The sequence below is a fragment of the Amblyomma maculatum genome, chromosome 2 (genome assembly GCF_055883805.1).
Source record: "Amblyomma maculatum isolate TAMU_Amacu chromosome 2, ASM5588380v1, whole genome shotgun sequence".
Classification (NCBI taxonomy): domain Eukaryota; kingdom Metazoa; phylum Arthropoda; class Arachnida; order Ixodida; family Ixodidae; genus Amblyomma; species Amblyomma maculatum.
The window spans coordinates 35,088,938-35,114,991 of NC_139345.1; the positions used below are offsets into that span (position 1 = coordinate 35,088,938).

Sequence of the window (26,054 nt, forward strand, 5' to 3'; positions counted from 1 at the left end):
TAACTTAATTTTCTTGCCTAGACTGGGAAACAATATTATTTAGTAATGACGCCGCACTTCTCATGACGTCGCGCAGTGCCGCTAGCGGAGCCAGGCACATATATTAAAGCAAAACAATGAAACTGGACATTTTGTCACTTAAACCAGGCGGCAAATTCTTCTACCACTTATCTCAGTTACGGCCGCAGCATGCGTTCTAACAATACGCCAACACTCGTTGTTTGTGCAGGTACTCTATTCATGGAGAACTTGAAGCCGGGATTCAGGGATGGCGAGACATTCTTCGACGTCTTCTCCATTTTCTTCCCCGCGGCCACGGGTATTCTTGCTGGAGCCAATATATCTGGCGATCTGAGGGTGCGACATATATAAAACCTGCCTTGTTTACTAGACCTTTCTCTAGATTTTATCCGTAGTGTCTTAGACCAAAATTTGCCTATGTAGCTGCGAATTAGTGCGAATTACAAGAGCTCATGGCCCTTGAAGACCGACCCATCGAAAGTTTTTGTCACGATGTCTCAGATTGGAAGACATTCTTGATGCGTCGCTTACTGCAAATATTTTTACAATTGGATATTCGTATGATCAATTGAACTGTGTTCAGTATGTATACATTTGAAATTAAGATCAAGAAGTTTTTCGCATCGGGCAAATAGTATCAGCGTTGCCTCGAGTATGTGGTTCCGCTGGTTTTCTCTCTTGTGAAACGCGGCAATGAACGTAGCAAGATATGATTCAAACCCAATAGAGAACGGTTGTGCAAGTTTCGACTTTGTCACCATAACAAACGACGCTATGCTTTAGCCGTGGGCTGGTAAAGCCATTGCTTAAATAGAGACGAACATTTCCTCCTTGCTTTGTGATCCTTAACTCATGCGTACGTATTCCTGCGCACAAGAACAAAATGTTCTCAACAGATGAATCTTTCACAATGCATACACACGCGAGAAAAGAAGTCTCTTTCCATCACCTGCCCAGGACCCTCAAAAGGCGATCCCCCGTGGAACCCTGCTGGCCATCTTCATCACCACCCTGTCGTACATTGCGTTCGCGGTCATCGCCGGCACTACAGTTCTCCGGGATGCGAACGGTTTCTCTTTCAACATAACCGAAGGTGAAGCAGTTAACTTCGCCGACATCGCCAACTGTACCATGTCCGAGGCCGAAAAGTGCGAGTACGGACTGATGAACTACTTTCAGGTACGAGCGCCATTGTTGCTGCCCAAGGTGTGATGTCCGATATAGCCCGTAAAAAAGAAATAAAGAAAAAGTATTGCATGCTGAATGTTTCGCCGGACCAGCTTAAGAGCAAACGAAGGCAAGTGCAGAGCATTCAATAGTCAGAGTACCTAACTCCAACGTAGAGGTTGTATAAAGTTCACTCGTATTGTGCTGTAATTACGCGTAAAGTGCAGGGAAGGCAAGCGGTGAATTTATGCTTGTGCCAATGACTGCCATTTTAGGTGATGGAAATGGTGTCTGCCTACGGTCCTTTGGTTATCGCCGGCGTCTTTGCTGCAACACTATCCTCAGCTCTGGCCAGCTTGGTCAGCGCTCCCAAAGTTTTTCAGGTAAGGTTATGAGTTTGCTATGTAGTCGCTTTATACTGCTAATTATTATTATTTTTTGTAATGCTCCTCGTGCTAGGGCCACAACATTAGCCTGCAGTATGGTTAAATAAATAACTTGACGCTGTGCAAATTACAGTCTAAGAAGCGATGGAGTTTTGTTCTACTACCTTCACACTATTCGGCGCCAAATGTCAATAAACTAAAGCTGATTCATTCGATACGACGCTATAGCTTAGCTCTAACATACTTTTTTTTTTCTCAGAGTTATGAGCCGCAATGTTTTGGGTGTTACGTGCGTCAGCAGATTGCGTTTCATGCAACGAAAAAGTCTAATAAACAAAGCTGTGCTTACGGTTCGCAGTGATCAATAAACGGTTTGTTCTCAACAAAGCGCTTTTCAGGATAAATAAGGAATTGCAGACTAAATAGCAGAACACTGGACACGATCACTTAAGGTATGGCTATATACTGATGCCTTACAGGCAAAATGGGAATTATCTTTGTAACTTGCAAACTTTATTCCATGACGCGTCAGTGATTAGTACACCGCATCCGAAATATTTATGGCCACATGCTTAATCTGTTATTCTCGGGTTTCTTTCCACCGCCTACTTCTGCAACTCTTTTACGCGAAGCGTAAGGGCCCCGTGTCACGACAAAAGCCATCGTCGGCGACGTCCTGCGAAGTCATTCGTGGGCGAATGTTCCTAGGAACCTTAAACCGATCAGAAAAATTCAGTGAGCTATCCAAATGAAGCCAACATTATCACGGAGGTTCATTCCTGTAACAGACAAACACTTATACTGAAAATTAAATTAGGGTCAGTTAGGGTGGGTATTGAGGGTCGAATCAAGGCCCTTTATCTGTGAGTCACATTGAGAAAACTGTAAATCAAATCAAACCTTCCTTTGTAAGCCGCATGCTATAGGTGTGCTACGAAGGCTCATCGCTTCAAGCATGTTAGAAGAGAGACCCAGTGAGTATAGGGTGAGTCTTGACTTCGACAGGCGGCTTGTAGACGTATCCACTAAGGCCAGTTGTAATTATGAACATGCTAATTAGGAGCTAAGTAGTTGCAGGAAAAGCTACAATAGGGTCCATTAACGCTATCGTGCTTCACTCCTAAGGGGGAGCATCAGCGTTTCCTAATTTTTTTCCTTCCTCCTTCCTTCTTCCGTGCCTTCAGGCCCTGTGCAACGACAAGCTCTTCCCATACATCCACTGGTTCGGCAAGGGCTTTGGCAAGAACAATGAACCTCGGCGTGGCTACATGCTCGCCTTCGGCATCTCGCTCGCCTGCTGTGCCATTGGCAAGTTCTTGCTAAATATCTCGCCTTAACTTAGTGCTTTTCTGGCGCTATGGTAAACGCTATGCGACAACTGAAAAGAGTGGCGCCACCGGACAAATTACACGCACATTCTTTCAAAACTGCTTTCTAACAGTTCAAGGTAGTGCAGATCAAAAGTTGAGTTTAGATTTACTTCTTCAGGACAAGAGGGTTGTGAAACTGCTACGATAAAAATTCAAATATCTTTACCGCTACAATTCACAGTTGAAATCAATATCTGTTCAATATTAGCAATAGCAAACCACTTTATTTCTACCTTTGTCCTGCCTGCTTTCGTGAGATTGTTAATTACTCTGTGGTGGCTAATAAAGCTAGGTGCTATATTTCACGAAGACGCACAAAGTAATCTTTATTATAATTTTCGGACACTAGATAAATAATTATTTTATAAAACCACTCCGGTGTTTACCGTTCAGAGGGCACACCACTGAAGCAACGGACTGTTTTCGTTGGTCACTTTAACGGCATACTGACAAGCTGCAACGCGATTGTCTGATAGGCACTCCGCGCTTTGGGTAGCCGCATTCGATTGCGCCGACAATCTGCGCGATAACGGCACCTTTTACGGCTACCTTCGAGTGTTCACAACGCCAACACCAACATCAGATTGTAGCGTAATAGAGCTAGCAAGACTTTCGCCTTAAAATGAAGAAGCCGGGCAGTTTGTTAGATTTTACTAGGCAAATCGGCCACATGGCGATAGTTTGAAGTTTATCAGTATACTAGGAGCGTGCAGATCGAGTTTCCGCGATAACCCCGACGCGCTGGCTCAGTGTGTAGGGCGTCCGACTGCTGAATACACATTCATATAACCCGTGATTTTCTTCTTTCATGATAATTGTCGTCTCTAGGCAACAATTATTAACAGCTATTATTATATCACACCATAAATTAGTTCGCGCAAATTCGTTATTATGTTGTTAAATTCCTTTGATGTCTCGGAAAAAAAATCAAACATGTAATTCTATCAATTTATACCAGTTCTCCCTAAACCAAACCGAACCAATTTGGATATACAGGTAATTTAACATTCATGCATGATTTTATGTAATACAGTTGTGAAACTACAGACCTTAGGTTTTACAGACCATTTCGAGATGCTTTTGTAAATGAGTATAACATCAGACTCAGTTCCCAAATATTTTACACATGCACATGTACTTTATAAAAGTGCAATGAATGAAAGTTAGTGCAGCTGGTTGTGCGTAGCAATACTTATCTTCAGAAACTCAGTTTCTTATCTGAATTATATGGATCTCTTATTTTAGAACTATTGCTTTAGAACATTAGAATAAAATTTGCTTCAAGACATTCGTCGCACACTTTTATTCTCCGATTTCTTACGACGTCATCGCCATGGTCGTATTATTTCAACACTTCGCAAAATGATACCGATCATGCATTCCTGCAGATTTTATGCGGTTGCTCGTTTGGAATAGTGTTTATAGGCGATAAACAGTCTACCGCTGGCATTAATTTTCACAAAACACTAGCTTTCCAGCGGTACGCTCTATTCCAGGTGCAAAATACTTAGCTCATATTGTACCTAGGTGAAAAAATCACGTTGTATCGCGCTGCAGTGTATTGCTGTACAGGACCATGCTTTCTGCTTATTATCGCTCGGACGCTGTGACATATCCTATATGGGCAACGTTCGTTCGTTAATTACCTCCTTCGAAGAAGGATACCCGTCTGCTGCCCCTGCGATGGCTAAACGTTACGTAGCCACAAAAGGTGCCAGAACGTTTAAAGGTATATTCTTAATGCACAATGCATTGTGATTCAGTCAGCCTGCGAGTGCTCATAGGAAAACGTTTTATTATTCCATCTTACATTTCTTATTAAAACAATAAAAAGAAATATGTTTAGTTTTCTACAAGCACAATGTTGTTTCAGGGCGCTTCTTATAGTGTGTATTTCATATACTTTGGAATGACCTCTCGCCCACACTGTCCTTTATCCTTGAAGGCGAGTTGAACGCCATCGCTCCCATCATCTCCAACTTCTTCCTTGCGGCGTATTGCCTCATCAATTTCTCTTGCTTCCACGCCTCGTTCACCAGGATGCCCGGTGAGTATGCGTAGGGCTCTCTACTGTACTTTACTCAATCTTATTTAGGAAATTGTTCGAAAATTGACATAAAGCCGCATCCAATTTCGTGTATAAGAATATGCTATGGATAATGGATCACCTTTTAGTTCTCCTATTTTTAACGACTGCACCGCAAAACCAACACACTGAAAATTTAATCAAACGTTCGCCGTCATCTAATATAGCAGCATGTGTTTCCATTTTACGTTAATGATAAAACAGAGAGCTACGGAAGCATTGTGTTGCAAGTTGTATTTTCAGGTGTGTGATTTGTACGTGATGTATAAACTTCACACACTGTTCAGTATATTGCCTGAATTCAAATTGTGCAGGATGCATTAGGTGCAGGTGGGGATCGCTATGATTATTTTTGCAGTCTTTATTTTGCCACGCTTAATGCGGTTTTATATCTCACGCGCGATCTAAATACGCCGCACACTTTCCGCCAGTGTACTTGATTGTTCGATTCACTTCGAGTGTTATACATCTGTCACACGAATACTTTCGATCCTCATCGAACTCGATCTGAAGTTAGGTTCAAGAAGGATTAAAGCATCTGGGGCTACACGGCTGTTTTGAATGACCATTGAGAAGTTTCCTTCGTGTGCGTTAGGTGACGTCGAGGATAAAACTCAAGAGCACTTGAGGGAACAGCTTCGAGCCAAGCAGGTTCAGGCTCAATTGCACTTGAAAGTTGCCGTGTGACAACATCGATCTGCATTGAGTTGAATGCAGATCGAATTCAGTGAGGATCGAAAGTGTTCATGTGACAGAGGAATCACACTGAGGCACTTCATCGAACGTGAGTTATCAGTGCAAATGCTCAATGGTTCGGTTAACTGGTCTTGCACCGCGAATTATCATTCATTTTCATCTGCGTCTGCACATCCATACTATCGAAATGCAGGATTTCGCCCGGCGTTCCGTTACTACAACCTCTGGGTGAGCCTCATAGGTGCCGTTCTTTGCTTGAGCGTCATGTTCATCACCAACTGGCCCACGGCGCTCGGAACGTTCGCCATCATCCTCGGACTGTACATCTTCATCTACAACAGAAAGCCCGGTGGGTAACTTCGTGCCATGGCATTCGCGCGGATCTTCATACTGTTTCTTCAGGACATAGTTGGGGCTTTTGAAAAATAACGACAATTAGCGTGGCTGCTAAAAGCGATCTTTGCATGTATGCTAGGGTTGGTTCTTTAGGCGAATGTGCAAGAAAACTGGGTCAAAAATTAAAAGCAGACCATGCGGCTCAACAGAGCTTCTTCCCTGATCTTATTGCGTAATTATCTAAAAAATGTTTTCGCTTCAGTGTCGGAGAAAGCAATAGGAAACCCCATGCTCGCGATATTTAGCTTTAAGGCGATAAAAGCGCCAACAATATTCCAAACTAAACTTCAAAATAAACCATCGAAAGAAACTACATTATTAAAAATTGACATGCGTATTCTTAACTAAGGCTACTATGCGCTATATATTCATAGTCACATTTGTGTAGAACGCCTGCACGGAGCACTTATCTGCAGCCAAATAAAGCTCCAAATACGAGACTTGCGCTTAAGTACTACCAGATATGCATGCAATCAAATCAGACACGAGCTCTTTAAACAGAAACTTCGACAGCTCTCCAACTTCAATATTCGTTGCCAGATATGCGCTGCTTGAGCACTTCGCACAAGCTTAACACAGACTGCGTGTAAGAAGCCAAAACGCATCCTGACACGTCTCTCGTGCAGACGTCAACTGGGGTTCGTCAACCCAGGCTCAGACGTACCTGGACGCACTAAACAGCGTCGTGAAGCTCAACACTGTGCGCGATCACATCAAAAATTACCGGTGAGTATGCTAGTTCTTCTACCTTGTGCTGGGCTCTAGTTTTTGGTCGTTAATTTTGTACACGCTTTATACTATTTACATTCTCGAATAAAAATACTTCTTGATGAACCACACTATCGTTAGAACTTATAACCTATAATGTCAATAGTTTAATATCAGCCACGCCAAACTAGAATATACAGCATCAGCAGCCATGATATTGCAGCACTCAACAACAGAAAAAAGAGTGATAAATTTCACCTAAACTGAGCAGTGCTGAGAATGCTTAAAAGGCTACGCATTATGCTTACTATAAAAGGAGCGGCAGTGATGAGTGGGAACACTTAAAAAGAGTTTTGGTTATAGCTTTGCAAACTTTTCAAATATCTCTGACAAGGCAAATTCGCCAGAACCAGGGGACGTGTAGCAGCTTGAGATTCCGGTCTTATTTTTAACGCCTTGCTTCCTGCAATCCTCTTCACCCTAGGTACTATAGAGACAGGGTTGAATTAACCAGGAATCAAAAGGTTCAAATGAATTTGTACTAGGCCCCTCCATTCTCAGAGGCTCCCCGAAAGCTGAAAAAAAAAAAATGGCGATTCGGTGTGCAAAATTGTCAAATCATATCCTTCTTGATTTCGCATGATTAAAAGCAGAGCTTATGTATTGCAATGACGAGTGAATAAAAAGCTGTTCGTCGCATCGTATGCTTAATCTCATAGCCAGCCACATAGTTCTCCACTAAAAGTGCAAAACTTTATAGTCGCCCAAATATATATATATATATATATATAAAAAGTGGTTTTAGCTGGTTCTAACTGGTTTCAGTTGGTTTCAGCTGCTCTCAGCTGGTTCTAACTGGTTTCAGTTGGTTTCAGCTGCTCTCAGCTGGTACTCAACTGGTATTGACTGTTTCCAGATGCCTACCAACTGGAACTCGGCGGGTCCCAGTTGGTGGTCAAATGGAATCAAGCTTTCTTTTAGTTGGCAGTCAGCTCGTACCAGCTAGAAAACCAGGTGACCTGTGTCATTAATGTTCTTGAGGTCAGTTGTGATTAGCGCAAGCTGTGAAAGCTGTGACAAAAGTAGAAAAAAAATAGTTAGAGATTAGGACTACTCATAGCTGACAGCCTCCCCGGAAATTTGCGTCTCCACTCTCAGCAGCGACAGATTCTCCGGTGGGGCAATGTTGAAGATCTCATGAAAGAACTCTCCCAACAAAGGGTTCGAAAACGCTTTTAAAAACGTAAATGCATTTAATCACTCGCTAATACTGGAATGAAAAAACAAAACAAAAGAAACATACACATTATACGAATACTCGCCCAATTTTAAAGTTGAATGCCTGGAAAATATTTGAACTTATATTTTCTTAATTGTGTAAACATGTAATGTTTCTGTAAAAACAAAGGATCGCCTTGTAGATCCGATAGCACGGCTTAAGTGTTCGACCTATTTTAAAGGAAAGTGCATGCACACGAACGAGGATCCGCATGAGGAGCCGGCAAACGTGAGCAATTACCTCTGTCCCATAGAAGTACACTTAATGGCGGAGCTAAAGTGTCCATCCTGTTTTCAGTGTCTACCATATCTTTTTCGACCACCGTCTACGAACGCAGTGGCTTCGCGGTGGAAGGAGCGGCATACTCTATGTTGTAAAATGTAAACTTATATTGTGAACTATAAGCAAAAAAATGTGTGACACACGTCAGCGTGCTTCGTTTTGTTCTAAATGTGTAAATTGTAAATATACTTTTTGTAAATATAGGTAATCTGTGTAAATGTGAACTGAGTCTGATAAAACTTAATTGTTGGCCAGTTCAGTAAAGATGTCATTTTCTACAGGCACCACCACTTCGAAAAGATTCGAAATTATGATAACGTTATTTGCGGTTCTTGATATGCCGCAAATAACGTACTTAATTTTTGTTGAACCGGGTCGTTATCACTGTTAATCCGAGACTGAATATAGGCCTCAGATCCTGGTTCTGACCGGAAATCCAGCAGACCGTCTGCCCCTCGTAGACTTCGCCTACCTGCTGACCAAGAAGCTCTCTCTCATGGTGTGCGGAGATATCCGGAAGGTGAGGCAGCGTCACATCGCTGTTGACTTACTATTTTAGAATGCGAGATGTTCTGGCATCTCCCGGTTGTGCTTGTCGCATCCCAGTCGAAAAAGAACTACAGAACATTTTCCTGTTGTCAGAATGTCTGTGCGATTTTTGACAGTGATTACGGCAGAAGTTTCGGTAGTAGGATCGGTATTTTGTGTTGTTACAGCAGAATTGTACTACTGAACTACAAACTACAGAAAAGTAGTACAGAAAAACTACACAACTATAGTGAAGTACTACACAACATAAAAGTTTGACGTTGCAACGGAAGTTCAAAATACTTTATCTTATTTTTGACACAGTTCCGTTTATTTATTTTTTTTTTACTGGCATACTTAAAAATTTTAACGAAGTGATAATAACGCAGAAAATCTTCATATTGTTCACACAAACGTGCTGTAAATAAAACTGTTAATATAACTGTTTTCTGTTAACAGCTTGTTTCAGCACCTTGTCTGCGGCTTAAAGCTAAAGAATAAAGGTTGCGGTAAAAATGTTCCTGGAGTAAAATGTCCCCGGAGTAATGTCCTTCCAAAAAGAAGTTCTATTTGCGAAGTAGGAAAAAGTGTCCCTAAGCGGCGATTGCGTTTCCCGTGGCGAGCTGCCATGGTGTATACTATAGTGCTTCCACCTGTCGACACGGAAGTGACCGAACGTCGAATGGATGCGGGGCGTCATAACAACAAAAAATAATGGAAGTGGTAACACAGGGACAGCGCCTCTTCTTATTTGCGGCGAAAATGTGAGCTGACCACCTGCTTCATTGGACCGGAAGCTTGGAGCAATACGTTTAGGTGAGAATGGTCAACGACCGGTTAAGCATCGACAACATACAGCATCTTGATCACCACCAAAAGTGCAGCAACGATTATACACCATTATCAGAAGAATGGTCGAACCTCGTCACAGGAAGGTCTTCGAGGTAGTTCTAGAGAAGCCTTCGGTTGTGGGCAGTTCCCCAAGGATACCATGTTCCGAGACGATTGTACCTTTCTCAGCGGGTAATATTACCGAGATTAGAAATGACTGCTGAACAAGCTGCAGAGCTTGGATCCACGAACGTATAGAAAGTCAGATAAATCATTCACCGCGCTTTTTCGCAGTGCATGTAAACCCGTCAGGCGCCAAGATGTCCAGGTCCCAAATGATGATTACATTTATGTCAAAGCCAAGAAAGAATGGAATAAGATGTGCTTTTGTTGCGATGTGAATTCCGGAATAATTCGTTCTTAGATCAAAAATTTGCCTTGCGGACGTTTTTTCCCAGTGGCAGCTTTTTCAGGGTCCTTTTCTTCCAGGGACATTTTTTTTTCCGGGGCCGTAACTTCCGGGGACTTTTTTCGCGGGGACGATTTTGCCTTACTCAAACAATAAATAGGGCCTATATAACAGCCCGTGTAGTTCTTGCTTTTCCTACTTCTATATATTCACTTGTTTTGCTCATTTTTATTACGGAATTGCAGCGTTGAATCGCCAAATGCGCTTGTGCTATATGTACCTTTAACCTGCATTCCTCTGTTCCTCCCGTTCCTCCCGTCAAACATCCCACCCCCTCCTCCTGGGAGGCTGCCCTTCTAGCCACGCAACCTGCAGATCAGTTGCGGCTGGTCGAGCGGGCTAAGCTAGAAGGAACAGCCAGAGGGCTCCTGGACTAAGAGGTCCTCCTGGGAGTGTTTATTTTTATTTAAATAAATTTTCCTCCTCCTCCTCCTCCTCCTCCTCCTCCTCATCCTCCTCCTCCTCCTCCTCCTCCTCCTCCTCCTCCTCCTCCTCCTCCTCCTCCTCCTCCTCCTCCTCCTCCTCCTCCTCCTCCTCCTCCTCCTCCTCCTCCTCCTCCTCCTCCTCTGTAGTTTGAATGTTTTCGTCTTTTAGACATGAATGATCTCGGAGGCATTGAAATCAACAGCCCACTACCGTATCGAACGCTTTATGGGAAAAATGACGTTTACTTTCAAATCTTAGAACGCGGGCTGCATACGTCTCGTAACCCGAAATGAAAGTTGCTTTTCACTGACGAATGCATTCAGTTTTGTGTGGAAGCACCTGTTCACACGTTTTGCTGATCCCTTTACAGCCACCGATGTCATACCGGTCGCGCAACGCCCTGATGTCCAAGGCGTACAGTTGCTTTGAGCAGCGCAAGGTCAAGGCCTTCTACAGTGTGGTCGTGGACAACAGCTTCTCCAAGGGCGTGCTCTCGCTGATACAGGTAACAGCCCGCGCATGGCCATTAGATTCATTCATGACAGCCTTAATTGCTACGATTAGGTCACAGCATATTTACCTTTTAATTAAATTATTTCGACGTCAATATGATTTGCTAACGCTTACTCATTGCGCGTGCATAAGCGCGAGCTGCCCATCCGTTAGTTTGTCAGCCGACCATAAGCGTAGTGACATGTGGTTGACTGACGTACGCTGATTTACTACTGGGATGCTGATGGTCTTCAGGCGGATATTCGATCACCAATGCACCTAATTTCATGCGTGCGCGTATGCAAAAAAAAAAAATCTTTTCTGTAGTTATGGCAGATACGCGCGCACAGAAAGAAGTTGGACGACTGCGCCTTGTTTTCTCAGTTGTATTGATCCCATGTTCCATAATATTTAGAGCAGCCTACATATCTTTTTTTTTTTTTTTTTGATGTAACGAAAGCCTGTTCTTTTCCTAATTAGCTCGGAATATAGCTGCACCTTGCTACCAGAAGGCGAAGCGAGCATCCCTTAATGAGTTCAGAACGTTTTCTTTTTATATAGCTGCAACATAGCGTAAACCAGCGAGCAGTGGCTGAAAGGGATGAATGTCAGATTACCCCGCAAAGGAGACAGGCGGCATGGAGATTTACAACTGAGCTGAAAAAACACAGTCCAGTACGTTGGTATATTCTTGAGCCCAAGAAATTGTCTTTCCTACCTTCGAGGCTGTACCATAAAACACAATGCGCCATATTAATGAGCTTTTCAGTCTTTAAGGCCAGAAGTTGTTCGTATCACTGACTCCAGCGTCGGATGAAGTTTCTCCGTAGTCTTCGATTTTTATTTTTTTTTCAGTGCAAAGCAACAGGCAGCTTTACCATATATCGCATGAACACATGTACCTTGCTTTTGTTCGGATCTACGAAAAGCCAAGACTGCTTTACTATTTCTTCAACCTGTTTGACAGTTGGTTGGTGTAGGCAAGCTTCGACCCAACGTCGTCCTCATGGGCTTCAAGGCTAACTGGCAGACCTGCCCGAAACAGGAGCTGCAGGAGTACTTCGATGCCATCCAGTGAGTAGATGGGCATGGGGTGTCACGCCATGTTTTTGACATTTCCGTGTACCGCCGAGAGATATGCAGTGGAAAGGGAATCAATTTTTCTTTAGGTTGAATCACTGCTATTACTTTATAAAATTCTAAATAACGTTGTAGGATGCAGGAGCATATCGCAGTCGATATAGTCCGAGCAGCATACGCAGCGTGCATCTACCAAGGAATTATCCAGTAATCGATATAAAATGGATCGTTGAGGATTCCGTCCTTAAAAAAATGATTTGAATGGAGGTGAAAAGGAGAGGCGTCAGTGCTCTATCAGTGCTCTATCAGTGCGCTTAACAGTGCGCTAACAGTGCGCTAACAGTGCGCTGTCAGTGCGCGTTAAAGATCCCCATGTGGTCGAAATTACTCTCTAACCCTCCACTACAGTTCCTGTTCCTCTCCTTCTGCTTTCACGTTCACTTGCACTTCCTCCCTTCCCTTACTGCGTGGTTCAGGTATCCGCTGAGAAAATTTAACACATACTGCGCCTTACCTTTCCTGTAAACCAATTAAAGAATAAAAAACAAAAACTCGTACGTTACTATCAATTGGAAATTATACAGTTGTGAAAAATGAAACTTTGTTTTTATAAGAGTGAACTATTTTTGCGCAATTCTCTCTAGCTGTCAAGGCGTTTGAAGGCGAAAGTCACTTCGTTTTCCAAGTGAGAACAGCTCACTCCATTGATATGTGCTAGTTAGCAATATTTACGTGGCGCGTCTTCGCCTGCCACACTATCATTGACAATGACTCTGTAGGTACTGAACACACGTGCGAGATAACCTATTTTATTAACTGCCAGTGTCCCCCATTGCTTATTCTGGTTAAGGCGAGCAACAGCTGTACGCGCACGAGTATTGGACCGAGAACTTAAGTAAAAATACGCTCTTGAGCATCGCTCGGAAAAAGTACTCCGCCAAATATTACCATAGGTCTCAAGAGCGCTACAGACGTTAGAGCTAAGTGATTTGTGTGCACCGCCCATGACGTAATTGTACACTTTCGGCGCTCTGCAAGACGCACATTTGTTCTTGCGAGAATCAAGTGCAATCCTCTTCCACGAGTCAATTCTAACGAAAATTGCGGAAGAGTGAACCTCATCACATGCATCTAAGCCTCCCTCTTTCCCGCCCCTCTTATTAAAGAAAATTAACTTAGGCACCTCCCGAGGCTATTCTGGTACCTTCCTTGACGACCACGAGTAGGCATCATGGGTACAGCAACGCCTTCGTTGAGGCTGAGTAGGATGCTTCAGCTGCTGATGAGAGGATAAACAAGACTTGCTGTGACAAACATAAACTAGCTCCCTGCCTCGGGGCTGTTCCAGAACGTGAAGTTACCTTGCGACCAACTTGCGGTACCAGAATACGAACGGAAAAATGTGTTTATGAGAGCGTAGATAGAAAGCGAGCGCCTCACTTGTACTGTTCAGTGGGTCACGCCACGGAACAGTAAGGCGCCTTTGCACAATTATAGGCAAGGGCGCGGATTCATGGCAAAAATAATTAAGAAAAAAATCTGCGTGGTCAGGCAAGGCAGGTCATCGAAAATAACATATGCAAGATGAGACATGCAGGCTCCGGCCACTAGCACGAATTCCAGCAGAATTTTCGGCGAGGTAACTGAAGAATAATACTTATTAAAAACACACGAAATCATATTTGCTGGAGCTTATTTGGGCACAAAGGAGGAAAGAACAAATGCGATACGCTAGCGTCGGTCCTGTGCGTATGTGTTCAAATAAGCGCTAGCAAATATGATTTAAAAGCAACTTCTTTTAAACTCACATCGTGCTAATCTTTCTTGACGATTGTGCGTACATGTTGCGAGAGTGCCCACGAAATTAGTGCATAGATCCGTTAATGTAACACAGCGGCAACTCGACAGAACAACTTAATGATGATTACATCCACGGTATGCAGATTATCTGCTTACCATGGATGTAATCGCCTAGCTTTTCCACATGGTTCTGCAACTTCAGCATTAATATTTGAATGCTGCTGTTGTCAAACATGAGTGTTTAAAGATTGTGCCTTTGTTATGGCAGGATCGCAATCAGCTTTTAGTACGTAAGAACTGTGCTGGAATGGACTCAAACGTCTTGTCGAGCAGCATGTTCGCGATCAGCGCTCCGAAAGAATTCCTTTTTGCCCAGGGAAAGTCAGTCTTCCTTGTCTTCCTTATACTTGCAGCGTTCAAAGCAGCAGCTCAGCCTCGGCTTCATTCATAGCTCTCTCGTCACGTGCTCACTGGAGGCTTTGTCAGGACTACTGCGGCTGGTATTGCGTACGCGCGCAGGATTAAATGACACATTGTCACCTTAGGTTGTTGCCTTCGGCGGCGTTTCAACACTTTTGGCGGCATCTTGTTGCGAGCGCGCATTCAGTGCACTTGGTGACAAAGTTTTGTATCATGAACTGGTTTCGTATGTTGTTATACAATGTTATTGCCCCCGCCTTATGTAATGCCCTCGAGTCTTTCAGGCTTCAATAAATGAAATGAAAAAGTGAAAGCGACACACGGTGTTGTCACGTGATTGCGGATGCTTTTTGGCGGTGAACATGACTCACACTGCTGCTCCCTTGACTGTAACCTTCGCATCCTCATTTAGCGCTGAAAAAAATGTAATAAAGTCGCGGCAAGCGTAATAACGGGGAGAGTGCAGAAGCAGCGAAGTTCGTAAAAAGTGGAGCTGGTGTCAATATAAACGGGGGTGTACGAAAACGGGGCCTCCTCATTTCACTTAAGGGTGTAACGAGATTCGGATTGAGTATTTCGATTACAGTGAAGGCGTCAATGTGAGCACAAGCCCAGTGTCAGTGCTCTGGATCTGCGTTACCAGTCATGCACCCGTAACAGCGCACCTAAGCTCTATGCTATTGTCTAGAACTTCAATGAGTTTTGAAAAAAAATTTGCTCGGAAACGTGTTATGAAAAAAACGACGATTTCGGAACTAAATTGTCAGAAAACGTACATTGGCGCAGTTTTAGATAAAACTAGATGCCGTGCGTATTTTCATTTTTCTGGCAGCCACGCATTTGACTCCCACATGGCGCTGTGCATTCTGCGTTTGGCCGAGGGCATCGACTTCTCCAAATACGCCGGCGAAGACGGAGTCGTGGCGGCCGGAACCACCTTTTCGGATGCCGCCTCTAATGGGCCTGCGGGGACTGATGGCAGCCTTAACCGTGACGCTTCTTCGACCGACACCCTGCCCAGAAACAGTTCCAACTCCCAACTCTCACAAGGTACGCATGCGCGCTTGCACGAGTGTATTCTATTAATCCATTCTGGACGGTGTTCTGTCCAACCTTTACTCCTCGCTTTGCTGTAGATTACGCAAGTTTTTTTTTTTTTTTTTCATCTAGGCATCAAGGAACAGATTTGGAAAGCCCTATGTGGCCATTCATTTTGTGATGTGCTAGCGTGGTTTACGTATTTTAGCTGCACACTTCCCATCTGTTTTTAGGCTAGCTTTGTCAGCCGAAAATTAGATACTAACATTTATTTTGATACTACTTGAGATTACTGAACTGTAATCGGGCTTATCTTTTCGCCATGTGGTTTCGACATGGCGGCTGTTTTAAATCTACTAAAGGGTGAATAAGTGCATGAATCACCGAAAGATAACCAGAAACTCTTCAGCATTCGATCGGGCAAGAAAAGGTTAGAGCAGGAAGAAAGCCAACACTGCTTTTTCTGGACGCTCAATCATGCCTTTCCGCGCGAGCGAATCTTTTATTTTAAGTGTCATTCTTGAATAACGAATCACAGGCTAGTTTGTTCATCACTACCGAAACCAGCGCAAGCTACTCAATGCCACAGAAAGGGTTAGTCAGCTCTGTCTCTCGTCTTTCTACATATGCACCTGTGTGGCATGCGCTGTTTTCGGTCGTGTCATTCAGGTTTAGATGGTGTCTCTACAAATATTCACTCAGTGCTTTTTATTATAAAACCGGCTAATGCTACTTAATTGCCCTCATTTTCGCGTTCAAATTTCCTTGAAAAAAGTCAACGTCAAAGCTAATATTAATTTTTGATTCTAAGTGGGCACGAGCTGTTTTGGGAAAGCAGAAAACCAATATGACGCGATAGAAAAAAACCTTATAACAAGGCGAAACGTTGTTGTACTATTAAAAGTGAAAGCAATGATTTCGCATGGCCAGTCTGAGTAGAACAACGGGCACAACTGAGCATTATGTTCTTTCTTCTCTTGTGCTCCGTCCTCTGTAAGCGAGGTGTTCACTGTAAAATAAGGAATTTTATTTATTTATTTATTTATTTATTTATTTATTTATTTATTTATTTATTTATTTATTTATTTATTTATTTATTTATTTATTTATTTATTCAGTGATTGTGTGGGCAATCACTGAATAATTGGGGGCAAAAACGAAGAGGCATGTTTCTGAGCCACAGGGCTGCTGCACCTTATGCTTCACGTTGCTTTTAACTTTGTTTACTGCGTGTGTAGAAAGAGGGCAGCTGTTTTTTGTTGGACGTCCATGTTGGCTGCCCTCTTGGACCTGCGCCTGACACTTTTCCGAGTCTCACTCTGAGCCTTCCGTCTCACTGCACGGCTCCTCCTTTCCTATTCTTCTCTTTCCTCTACTTTCCTGGCTTTCGCTGCCCGCGACGCAGCCCTGAGGCCGACCGCTTCCTGGTTGGTCTTTCTGGCAGCCCTCACGCTGGTCGGTGAGTCACCGCGTTAGTCCGCACAGAGCAGCGGCTTAATTAAAAGGAGACTGTCTTCCGCGCTGATCTTTGTTTCAACATATATTTTTTCTCAAATTATGATTTTTATTGCAGCTAAAGCTGCTTCGTTGTTGGCAGCGTTTCCCTCCACTCTCTGTTCCTTTTTTTTATATATCGGGGACATGTTTTCATGACCAGAAAAATGACGGCCAGAGCCATTTTCGGCACTGATAGATCCAAAAGCGTGAAAGTGCAAAACGATAACGTTTTGCGCGTTAAGTACATTCTGGAAGGCGAGACCAATATTTACACCATTGTGCTCTACTGCATGAAGTAAATCGAAGTACACACAATTTATACATTACATGGTGCCATGCACCAGCGCCGCTCATTAAGACTGACATTATTTTACCAGGATTCAGGACTAGGTCAATTATTTATTTAATTATTTCGGTCAATTTTATTATCTTCAGAACAGTTATAGTAACTGTATGCTTGGAAAACGTGAGGCTGATGGTCCATTATCTCCTGAATTTTTTCCGCGAAGCTTTGGTGTACTTTTGTAGCAGACAGCTTAATTGACGGTAGATACTGCACTTGTGGAGGTCAATGTAGAGCTTGCGATATAAGGCGTGGAGATTGAAAAACGGGTGCGATGAGAGACATGACGACCATGCGCCTAGGTCAGTGTACTTGCGTCCTGCTTTCACTCTCTTTGTGGGCTTAATACTATTTAGTACATGCATGAGCCCCCTTTCAGGTTATTTCCCCAAAAGCGGTACCCTTGAATGAGTACATATATTAGCCTCCTTTCAAGTTCTCATTTTGCGAAGAGAGATACCCTTGTATCGGAGGAGGAGAGGTTATTAAAGCAAAGCGCCCGAGGGAAGGATTTGTTGATGTACCTATCTGTGGTTCTGCAGCGGGCAGCTCCGGCGACGAGGACGAGTCGTCGACGCCGCCGCAGACTCCGTCTGTGGAGCGGGGCAACCGGGACTCCGGCCTGGGAACGTACCGGAAGAACGCCTCTTCAGCATCGGCCACTCCCAACGGCGGCGCAGCGCGGAAGGCAAGTGGTACGGCGGCCGCCGTCATCGGTCACGAGAGCGTTACGGTGACGTTTCGGCGCGAGTCGTCCGCGCCTACGGTACTGCAACGCTGGTCGCGGCGCACCTCGTCCCAGCTGCTCGAGCGCAGCGTGCCGAAGAACGTGATGCAGTCGGTGAACCAGTTCCAGCGCAAGCAGAAGAAAGGCTCCATCGATGTCTGGTGGCTCTACGACGACGGAGGTATGCGTGCTACGCGCGTCAAATGGCGATGAGTGAGAAGTGGCCGCGTTTACTCGCTGGACAGGAGGTACCTGAAATGATGATGCGTGAAGGCTTCGGTGCTGAATGCACTAAAGGCTTACCTACAGACCCGCCTCGTCAGTGCATATGCGCACATGGTCATCAAGGTACCAGATGGTGCCAGACACCCGTCAACTGAATGAATCTGAAACTTAAATAAATATTCAGTTGAAGTTAGTAAAAAGCGTTTGGAGATTTGGTTGTTAAATAGCAGGACGACGTACGGGTACTAAATGAGAATTAAAAAAAAAGTATTTAACAATATTGCAGCCCTATGACTAAAGTCGTTAAAGTTGAAAGACTGCTCAAATGTAAAAACAGGGAATTGAGCTTAAATATAAAGAAAGACTGAGCATGGCAGCGACTGTCATCACTCCGTTTCAAATGGGACGCTGATAACTTCATCCATCCGCCCTGCTCACATGCCTGCCGCACCAGAAAAATTAGGACATGCGCTATTGCAGCGCGCGGGCTCCCGGTATTCCGCTAACGGTAGCGGTAACGCTGCTCACGGTATGCTAGTTATGGTGTCTTTTCTTTGGAGTGGTATTGTGAATGAAAACTCGGCTGTCCAGTTTCTGTCGCACAGAGCGGGGAGCAGATATGTTAATCTGCCATACTTCTAGCTTCGAGCGGGATTCGAACGAGATTCGCTTGCCGCTGTTTTAGACTACTCGACCACCGCAGCAGCGCTTTTTTCTTCGCGCGTTAGAATGCCACATTCTTGCGCTATGCTGAAAATTCCTCTATCCACTCGAACTTTCGCCCGTACGCAATACAATCCAAACGGAAGAGAACGCAGACATTTCCATGCGCCTGCTCTACTTCGAATGCGTGTCCGGTTTCAAACCTACGCTTGATGGCACTTCGTTAAACTCTTGATTCTATCCGACATCTAATTTCAACAAGTTGGACAGTTGGACGGTATCAAATGATTTAAAATATTTAGAAAACGTGCAAAAGAGCTTCTTCTTCCCCACGAGCTGTGGCGTTTATATACTGACTGGCGCAGATTCGCACACAAAGCACTGCCAATCCGGGGCGCACGCGCTAGTTTGCGTCACTGTTCACAGAGGGTACCACGAGTCGCTGCGCTTTTGAACTTGGAGCCGACTTGCTATAGCGCGTTCCCCTCCGAACCAATCTCGTTGATCACCCGTTCGTTTCTGATGTGTTATTACTGTCTTGTTACAGAAACAGCGTGGTAAGGGCCTAATCAATGGCAGAATTTTAAACGCTTGTCGCATGCAAAGAGCATTCATGGTTAAGCCAGTGCCTAGCTTCTTTAGCTCCCTTGCATTATTCTACATCCTGCTACTTGTTCGCTGAAACGAGGTTTAGCCTTCTCAATTTGCACAGATTTCACTGTGCAGAATGTGCATAGCGCTGCCGGATCAGTCTTGTAAGACAGCTACGCATACCACCCACACACACACACACACTCACACACAAAGCCGCTTAACCTTTGCATTGGGTATGATGCGAAAGCGTGCGTTGATCCCCTGTGCGCCTTTCCTTGCGAATTAGCTTTCGCGTACACCCTCCCACATTTTTAACCTGAGCGCACGAGCGTCGACTGTCGAGTCGATAAGCGCCGTATGACGGAGCACAGCGGCGAAATGAGCGAGAATACGCACGTGCGCGCAATGAGCACTCCGGGGCAGCTGTCCTCTGCCAGGCTGTTCTGGGAACGCGATCTCGCCCCTGCTTCTTTTGAGCACCGTTATTGCCATATTTTTTTTTTTTTTTTTTCTGAGCGCTTCCATCAAGTTATAAATAAGCGTTCAGGTGGCAACGCTAGCTCTGGATGGAATGCGATATACGACCTACTACTACTTGAATATCAGCAATTTGTTTCTTTTTGCTATGGATCACGTAGCACTTTCCTGCGGAAAATTCTTCGCTTATTAATTCACTTCGCTTACTTCGCTTATCAATTCACACCTTCCTGTCATGCAGGAATGCAGGCGGTACAACGTAGCATTTTCTGATCTTTTCCCAGCAGCATGCAGAAAACAGATAGAAATGCGATAACACACAAAAAAAGCCGGTGGGGTTGGATCCGGTTCCCGTACAGCCTGGCAGAGGACAGCTGCACCAGAGCGTTCACTGCGCGCACGCGCGTATTCTCACTCATTTCGCCGCTGTGTTCCGTCGTACGGCGCTTGTCGGCTCGGCGGTCGACGCTCGTGCGTTGGTTAACAAAGTGGGAGGGTGTACATGCACTTTGCTAATCGCCTAATCGCTAATTCCTTAATTGAGCTTCTGTTGTCACATACATTCAGTAGCATAATGACGTAAGCCACCATACTGTAATCTGAAAGACCGTCGGACGTACATTTAAAATTGGGTTTTAAGCAGGTCGTACCAGCGGGACTGCGTGATCTAGGAGAAGCGCCGATTAATGCGAAGACTGTCCTAAGATCAGTGAAATAGTTCGCCAGAGTTTGAACGTCCGAAACTTCCAGGTCACACACAAGCGGGAACGTGTAGAACGCCAGGTTCAAATCGGTTTTCCGCTGTGTCGTTGACACGCTTTACCCAGCGTCTCTCGAGACGAGCCTCTCTGTCAACTTCGGTCTCTGCTGCTAGTCTGGCGCGCTTCCTTTCACAGTATATAATTAGAAAGTGCTTGTGAAAGTGGAAGTGATAATGATGATAGCAGTGATGACAATGACGGTGTATTTAATTAAAACAGTTTATGAAGTGGTTTTCACCATTTTTGCTCTTCAGCAGACCGGCGCTTAAGCGCAGAGTGCGATCTTTTCTATAGGCTTGCAATGTGCCGCTTTTATGGAAAAGCGGCATAAGTCTGTTCCATGTCAATACGGAGCAACTAGCGGTGGTGCCTGTTTATGAAACATTTTCTTTGTGCGGTTTACTGTGCCGTCGTGAAAAACAAGAATGTTATATTAAATTCTTCGAATTCAGGAATTTATCTCTAGCAGACCGTCTTACTTCCTGAACTACGCTTACAGTAACCATTTTTTCATCTGTTAAGAATAGATGTATGTATACTAATAGGACATTCTTTAAATCATTCGGGAAGGAGGGTGGAGGGAATAGCAGATACGAGAAACGTATTTTGGTTCGTAGATTTTCGTCGGAGGGTGGCTCTTTGCCCCTGCAAACTACGATGGCAGGGCGGTCGATCAGCGACGAAGGGTGCTTTCAGTCGGCGCAAAGCGATGCGTTTTGGAGCGCGTTATCAAGTCCGTGTTTCAAAACTTGTTCTTATGTGCGCGTCTGATTGATGACGAATGTCTTATTTCTGTTTCTGTGCACAGGTTTGACAATGCTCATCCCCTACCTTTTGTCCACGAGATCCCAGTTTGCCAGCTGCAACATGAGGGTGTTTGCACTTGCCAACAAGAAGTACGAGCTTGACAAGGAACAGAGGAAGTAAGTCACCAGTGCAGCACTACATTTTGTTCAGGGAAAGAATTACTTTCTGAATAGTTGTTTTTTTCTAGCAGTGAAAAGTGGGACTTTAATTGTGAGGCTTTTCTACGCTTACTCACGCCTTGCCACATTTTTGGGACAGTAGTTTAATTAGTAATCTTTTTTTTTCATCGCGATATTACCACATTACCTCTACATCGCAAATTATTTGCTCATGCTGTAGCTTGCACGATAGAACCAGATGCGATGTTGGCGGCAAACCGAGATTTGAATTATCGCTTTTTTATTTCAGTATGGCTGCACTACTAAGCAAGTTTCGCATCGAATATTCCGACGTCACAGTGATTCCCGACATTGTCAAACCACCACAGGCATCGACGTAAGTGAAATACGATGCCTTCTCTGCTTCGCTCCTCTCTACGTGCTCGCTTTTACTTTTCTTTCCAATTATAAATTTACTTCACGAGATGAGTCGAGAATGACGATACCCATTTCCTCCCCGTTCTCCCGCAGGAAAGAGGAATTCCTTAAAATCTTGAGCCCTTGGAGGCGGTCGTCGCAAGATGCGGAATCCGAGCAGGTGCACGCGCCATTCGTGTCAGAATCTGAGATCCTGGCCGTCAAAGAAAAGGTCCGTCTTGCGTCGGTTTCTGTCGAGAGTTTTCTGACTTTGTAGGAACTCGCGTACAATTCTGGTAAATACAAGCGCCACATAATTATTTAATCATCGTTTTCTGATTCCAGACAAATCGACACCTGCGGCTACATGAACTTTTACGGCAATACTCAACAGGGGCATCGTTAATTGTGATGTGAGTTTTTTTCTTTCCTAGCAGCTTTTCTAGAATTCTGCACCAGGTGAGCGTGTACTAGCACCCCCAAAATAAAATGGAGCACGGGTCTGTAGAAAAAGCATTCTCTTCGTGCTGCTGATGAAGCGAACGCCAAGGGTGTCAAGCCTGACATCCGGGTGATCCACACGCACCCAAGCTACACACAAGCGCATCAGCTTGCAGGGCGCGCCACAAAACAAAATTTTGTTCATTCGTGTGCTCTGTTTTATTTTGGGGCATTAGTATTTCGTGCATTCACTCTTTACTCTTTTAAGCTCATTTGGACAACAGTTGATGTGGATTAAATATTAGCTTGGTTCTCTCTGAACCTTGGGATAAGATTACTTGGTTTCCCAGAGCATATAGGACTCACGCCGAACATTACTGATGGGGCTTTTGAGATGCTTATAGTCCACAGGCTTAAGCGATATCCTAAAGACATGCTGTGCTTCATTCCGCGTGCGCGAGTCGCCTGTACTATGCATCCTTTTCACACTCAAACCTTCTTACCTACTCCTCCCGTATTGTTCCCTGCTCAAACCGCACATGATAGTCGCATGAATCAGTTGGATGTGTCTTTTCACCGTTTGCATTCCTCTCGGTTTTCGGAGGTTTTTGTTGACGACACGTCTTCGTGTGCAGGACGTTGCCGATGCCTCGCAAGGGAACCTGCACGGCGCCCATGTACATGGCCTGGCTCGAAATGCTCACCAAAGACATGCCTCCGTTCCTACTCGTTCGAGGGAACCAGACCAGCGTTCTCACCTTCTACTCCTAGAGGCACGGCATACGTCACACACTATTGCATAGGCACAGAAGAGCGTCAGTTATGCTGAAAAACGGGTGCCCTGCCGCAATTCTCTGCGTGCCGCGCTAAACATCCTGATACTGTTACGTCACAAACTGAAGTTTCTACCAGGGCTCCTGCGAGGACTTTATATACTTCATAACTTTATATTTCCATACTTTTCTTTCTAGTTATATTTGTAGTTTAGGGTTTTTCTACCGGAATATATAGCGCAGTAGTAGTTAATAGAAGGAGCTGTCATTTCACGCTCAGCGCACGCCCATCTGTATATATCCACACGCACAGCCGAAATTAGGCTCTCCGTCACTTCTCATCTCTATTTACTTGTTTTGCGTGTTGCTTTTATTTGTCTTAGATTTAGGATGGCAACGATACAACTACTAAAATTTCCTCCCCTCTTACCTATCTGCGCCGTATCACGATTTGTTTTTTTGTTATTGTGCAAATGTGACCGCCGTTGAGGCGCCTTATTCGGACTTAAAGTACCTGCCTCAGTAGCGCGTGAAAACGTTCCATGTATGCGCAATGTGGCATGATGAGCATGCAGCCAGCCTGTGCACGCCGAGTGCGCTAATGCAGCTACATGTGTTCTAATTTACCAAGTAAAAACAGGCACGTCAACGTGAAACAATGTAACTGAATATAATGCTTGCCCAGACTATTTTATTACGGAATATGTGCGCACCTAATTAATCCTGAACAGATTTTTCGCTTATTTAACAAAAAAACAAAAACAAAAACAAACAGGCAGCCGCACTGGTGTTGTGGTACGTTATAAATATTCTCTGCAGCACAGTGTTATCTTCAGGTTCAAAAAACGGCTGGCGAAGTCAGCCTAAAAAAATAAGTGAACCGCAGAAGAGACACGAATACATTAAACTAAGCTCAAAACTAGGTATTAACATGGTCTTGAATTATTACCGCCTCTAATTGCGGGAATTACTGCGAATGCACACGGTCACGCAACGCCGTCTTGATTCCAAGCCCAGTTATTGCATCACTAGATTCACTTCTTTCTGCCGAGCGGTGGATCAACGTCTAGTCCTTTCATGTGAGCGAGTGTGCGTATGCGTTTTTTATATAAAGCTGCTTGCATTGTACAGCGGGGTTAGTGAATAAAATCGTATGCCAAGGAAGCGTCTCATTTCCTGTTATTTTTCTTTCCTTTGCTCTGCCCCACAAGCGCCTCCAGGAGGGCTTGTGCTGCTTTCTGCGCGCAACATATGTCCTAGGGGTTTTTATTGCAGGTATGCATCCAAGGGCTATACATTTTCAATGTTATTTGTCCGCATATTTCGTTAGCCCATCCAGGGTTGACCTCCACGCCCACCAGGCACAGCCTAAACAAAAAAAAAAATATCGCTTCCCATTTTTTTTAGTAATTATGTTAGTTCACGGAATCACTGTACCGTCAATTTCAGCTGTGCCAATTACGCAATGTTTCATCGTCTACATAACAGCGAAGTTTGCACGGACACAAAGGGAATTCTTGTATCTAAAATCCGGCAAACCTTCCAGAGCGCACACATTAGTGGAGTGCGGTACGCGGCTATCCTAGGCCTACTCGATACCAGCGGCCGCCTCCTGGCGGCGACTTAACATGTAGACTGCATGGGCCATGACAGCCGCGCCGGATCCAGATGACCGTGCTTAGCCATATCACGGCACGTTTCGAGCAAGGCTGGTCTGGAGATACTCGAAGGGAGCGCGCGCTCCATGTAAGAATTGTCGCGAGGGCGCCAGAGGACGCCACATGTCTGCAAGCTGCTGCACACCTGATTCATCAGTAGCGTCAGGATTCTGGATCAACGAGCGCGCGTGCATTCTGAAAATTTTTCTCGCTGACTGGGTTTCTATGATCTAATTAAGACAATGGCATCGACCTCAGCGGAACCTTCTTTGTGCACTACGCTGAACACGTGCATCGTGGGGTTACCGTTATCTGTGGGGATTTTAAGGTCGACGCAAGCGGGGAGCTGAAAAGCTGTCAGTGTCTTAGTAGTAATTAGTTGTCGGCACCGCGTGTCTCAAATAATCGGTGGCTACATAAAAAAATTGTACCATAGTAATTTTGTGGTTCTAGTGATTTATGACTAGTTGGTATATGATAGGAGATGATGAGTTAGAGGAAGCATTCTATTAATGATGCTATTGAGACGAGTGGGTAATTGATGAATCAACTAATTGAAAAAATAAAAAAGATAGTTTCAAAATGCTCAATGAAAAGCCAAAGCTTGATGATGCTAGTAAAAAAATTTCGTGTTAATTGATCAGTTATGCAAATTAAATTGCAAACAGAAAAAAATTTAAAAAAGAAATGGTCCAGAAGTGTCAAAATGCTCAGAATGAAAAGCTAATGCTGTTTGATAATTTAGAAAATTTGGAGTATGCAATTGCTATATTTTTTAATTGAAATAATTTTAAAAATGAACAGTGCTTTCAAAGATATCAAATTGCCCAAAGTGGAAAGGCAATGTTTGCCGATGCTAATATCGGTGTGTAAAAAATAAAAAAAAAGTGAAAAACGTCGTCTGTTCGTATGAAACCCTATAGCGTCTAACCTTAACGGCGGAGATTAAGTATCCACTTCTTTTTTAAGCTTCAAATCACAGCGCAATGAGTATTTTACGCGTGGCTGTGCGGTACGCTTGTCGCACCGGATTAGGCGAGCTTACCGCAACGGTTCTGCCTGCGAGCGTTATGACCGTGCCCTATGCCCTATAGTCGT

The 26,054-nt window shown here is 44.3% G+C and overlaps 1 protein-coding gene across 1 annotated transcript in view; it reads left to right on the forward strand.

Moving 5' to 3' along the window:
- Positions 1-24,127, forward strand: part of LOC146198344 (solute carrier family 12 member 2-like) — an 85,174-nt gene extending 61,047 nt beyond the window's left edge. The window contains exons 8-24 of the mRNA XM_084593791.1: positions 230-357; positions 979-1,200; positions 1,464-1,571; positions 2,759-2,882; positions 4,890-4,991; positions 5,920-6,075; positions 6,749-6,848; positions 8,800-8,911; positions 11,016-11,150; positions 12,105-12,211; positions 15,270-15,487; positions 17,858-18,223; positions 21,571-21,685; positions 21,978-22,064; positions 22,199-22,316; positions 22,430-22,497; positions 23,161-24,127. Of these exons, the coding sequence (XP_084449917.1) occupies positions 230-357; positions 979-1,200; positions 1,464-1,571; positions 2,759-2,882; positions 4,890-4,991; positions 5,920-6,075; positions 6,749-6,848; positions 8,800-8,911; positions 11,016-11,150; positions 12,105-12,211; positions 15,270-15,487; positions 17,858-18,223; positions 21,571-21,685; positions 21,978-22,064; positions 22,199-22,316; positions 22,430-22,497; positions 23,161-23,296 (2,402 nt within the window). The 3' untranslated portion in view covers positions 23,297-24,127. The remainder of the gene's footprint in view (positions 1-229; positions 358-978; positions 1,201-1,463; positions 1,572-2,758; positions 2,883-4,889; positions 4,992-5,919; positions 6,076-6,748; positions 6,849-8,799; positions 8,912-11,015; positions 11,151-12,104; positions 12,212-15,269; positions 15,488-17,857; positions 18,224-21,570; positions 21,686-21,977; positions 22,065-22,198; positions 22,317-22,429; positions 22,498-23,160) is intronic.
- The last annotated feature ends 1,927 nt before the right edge of the window (positions 24,128-26,054 follow it).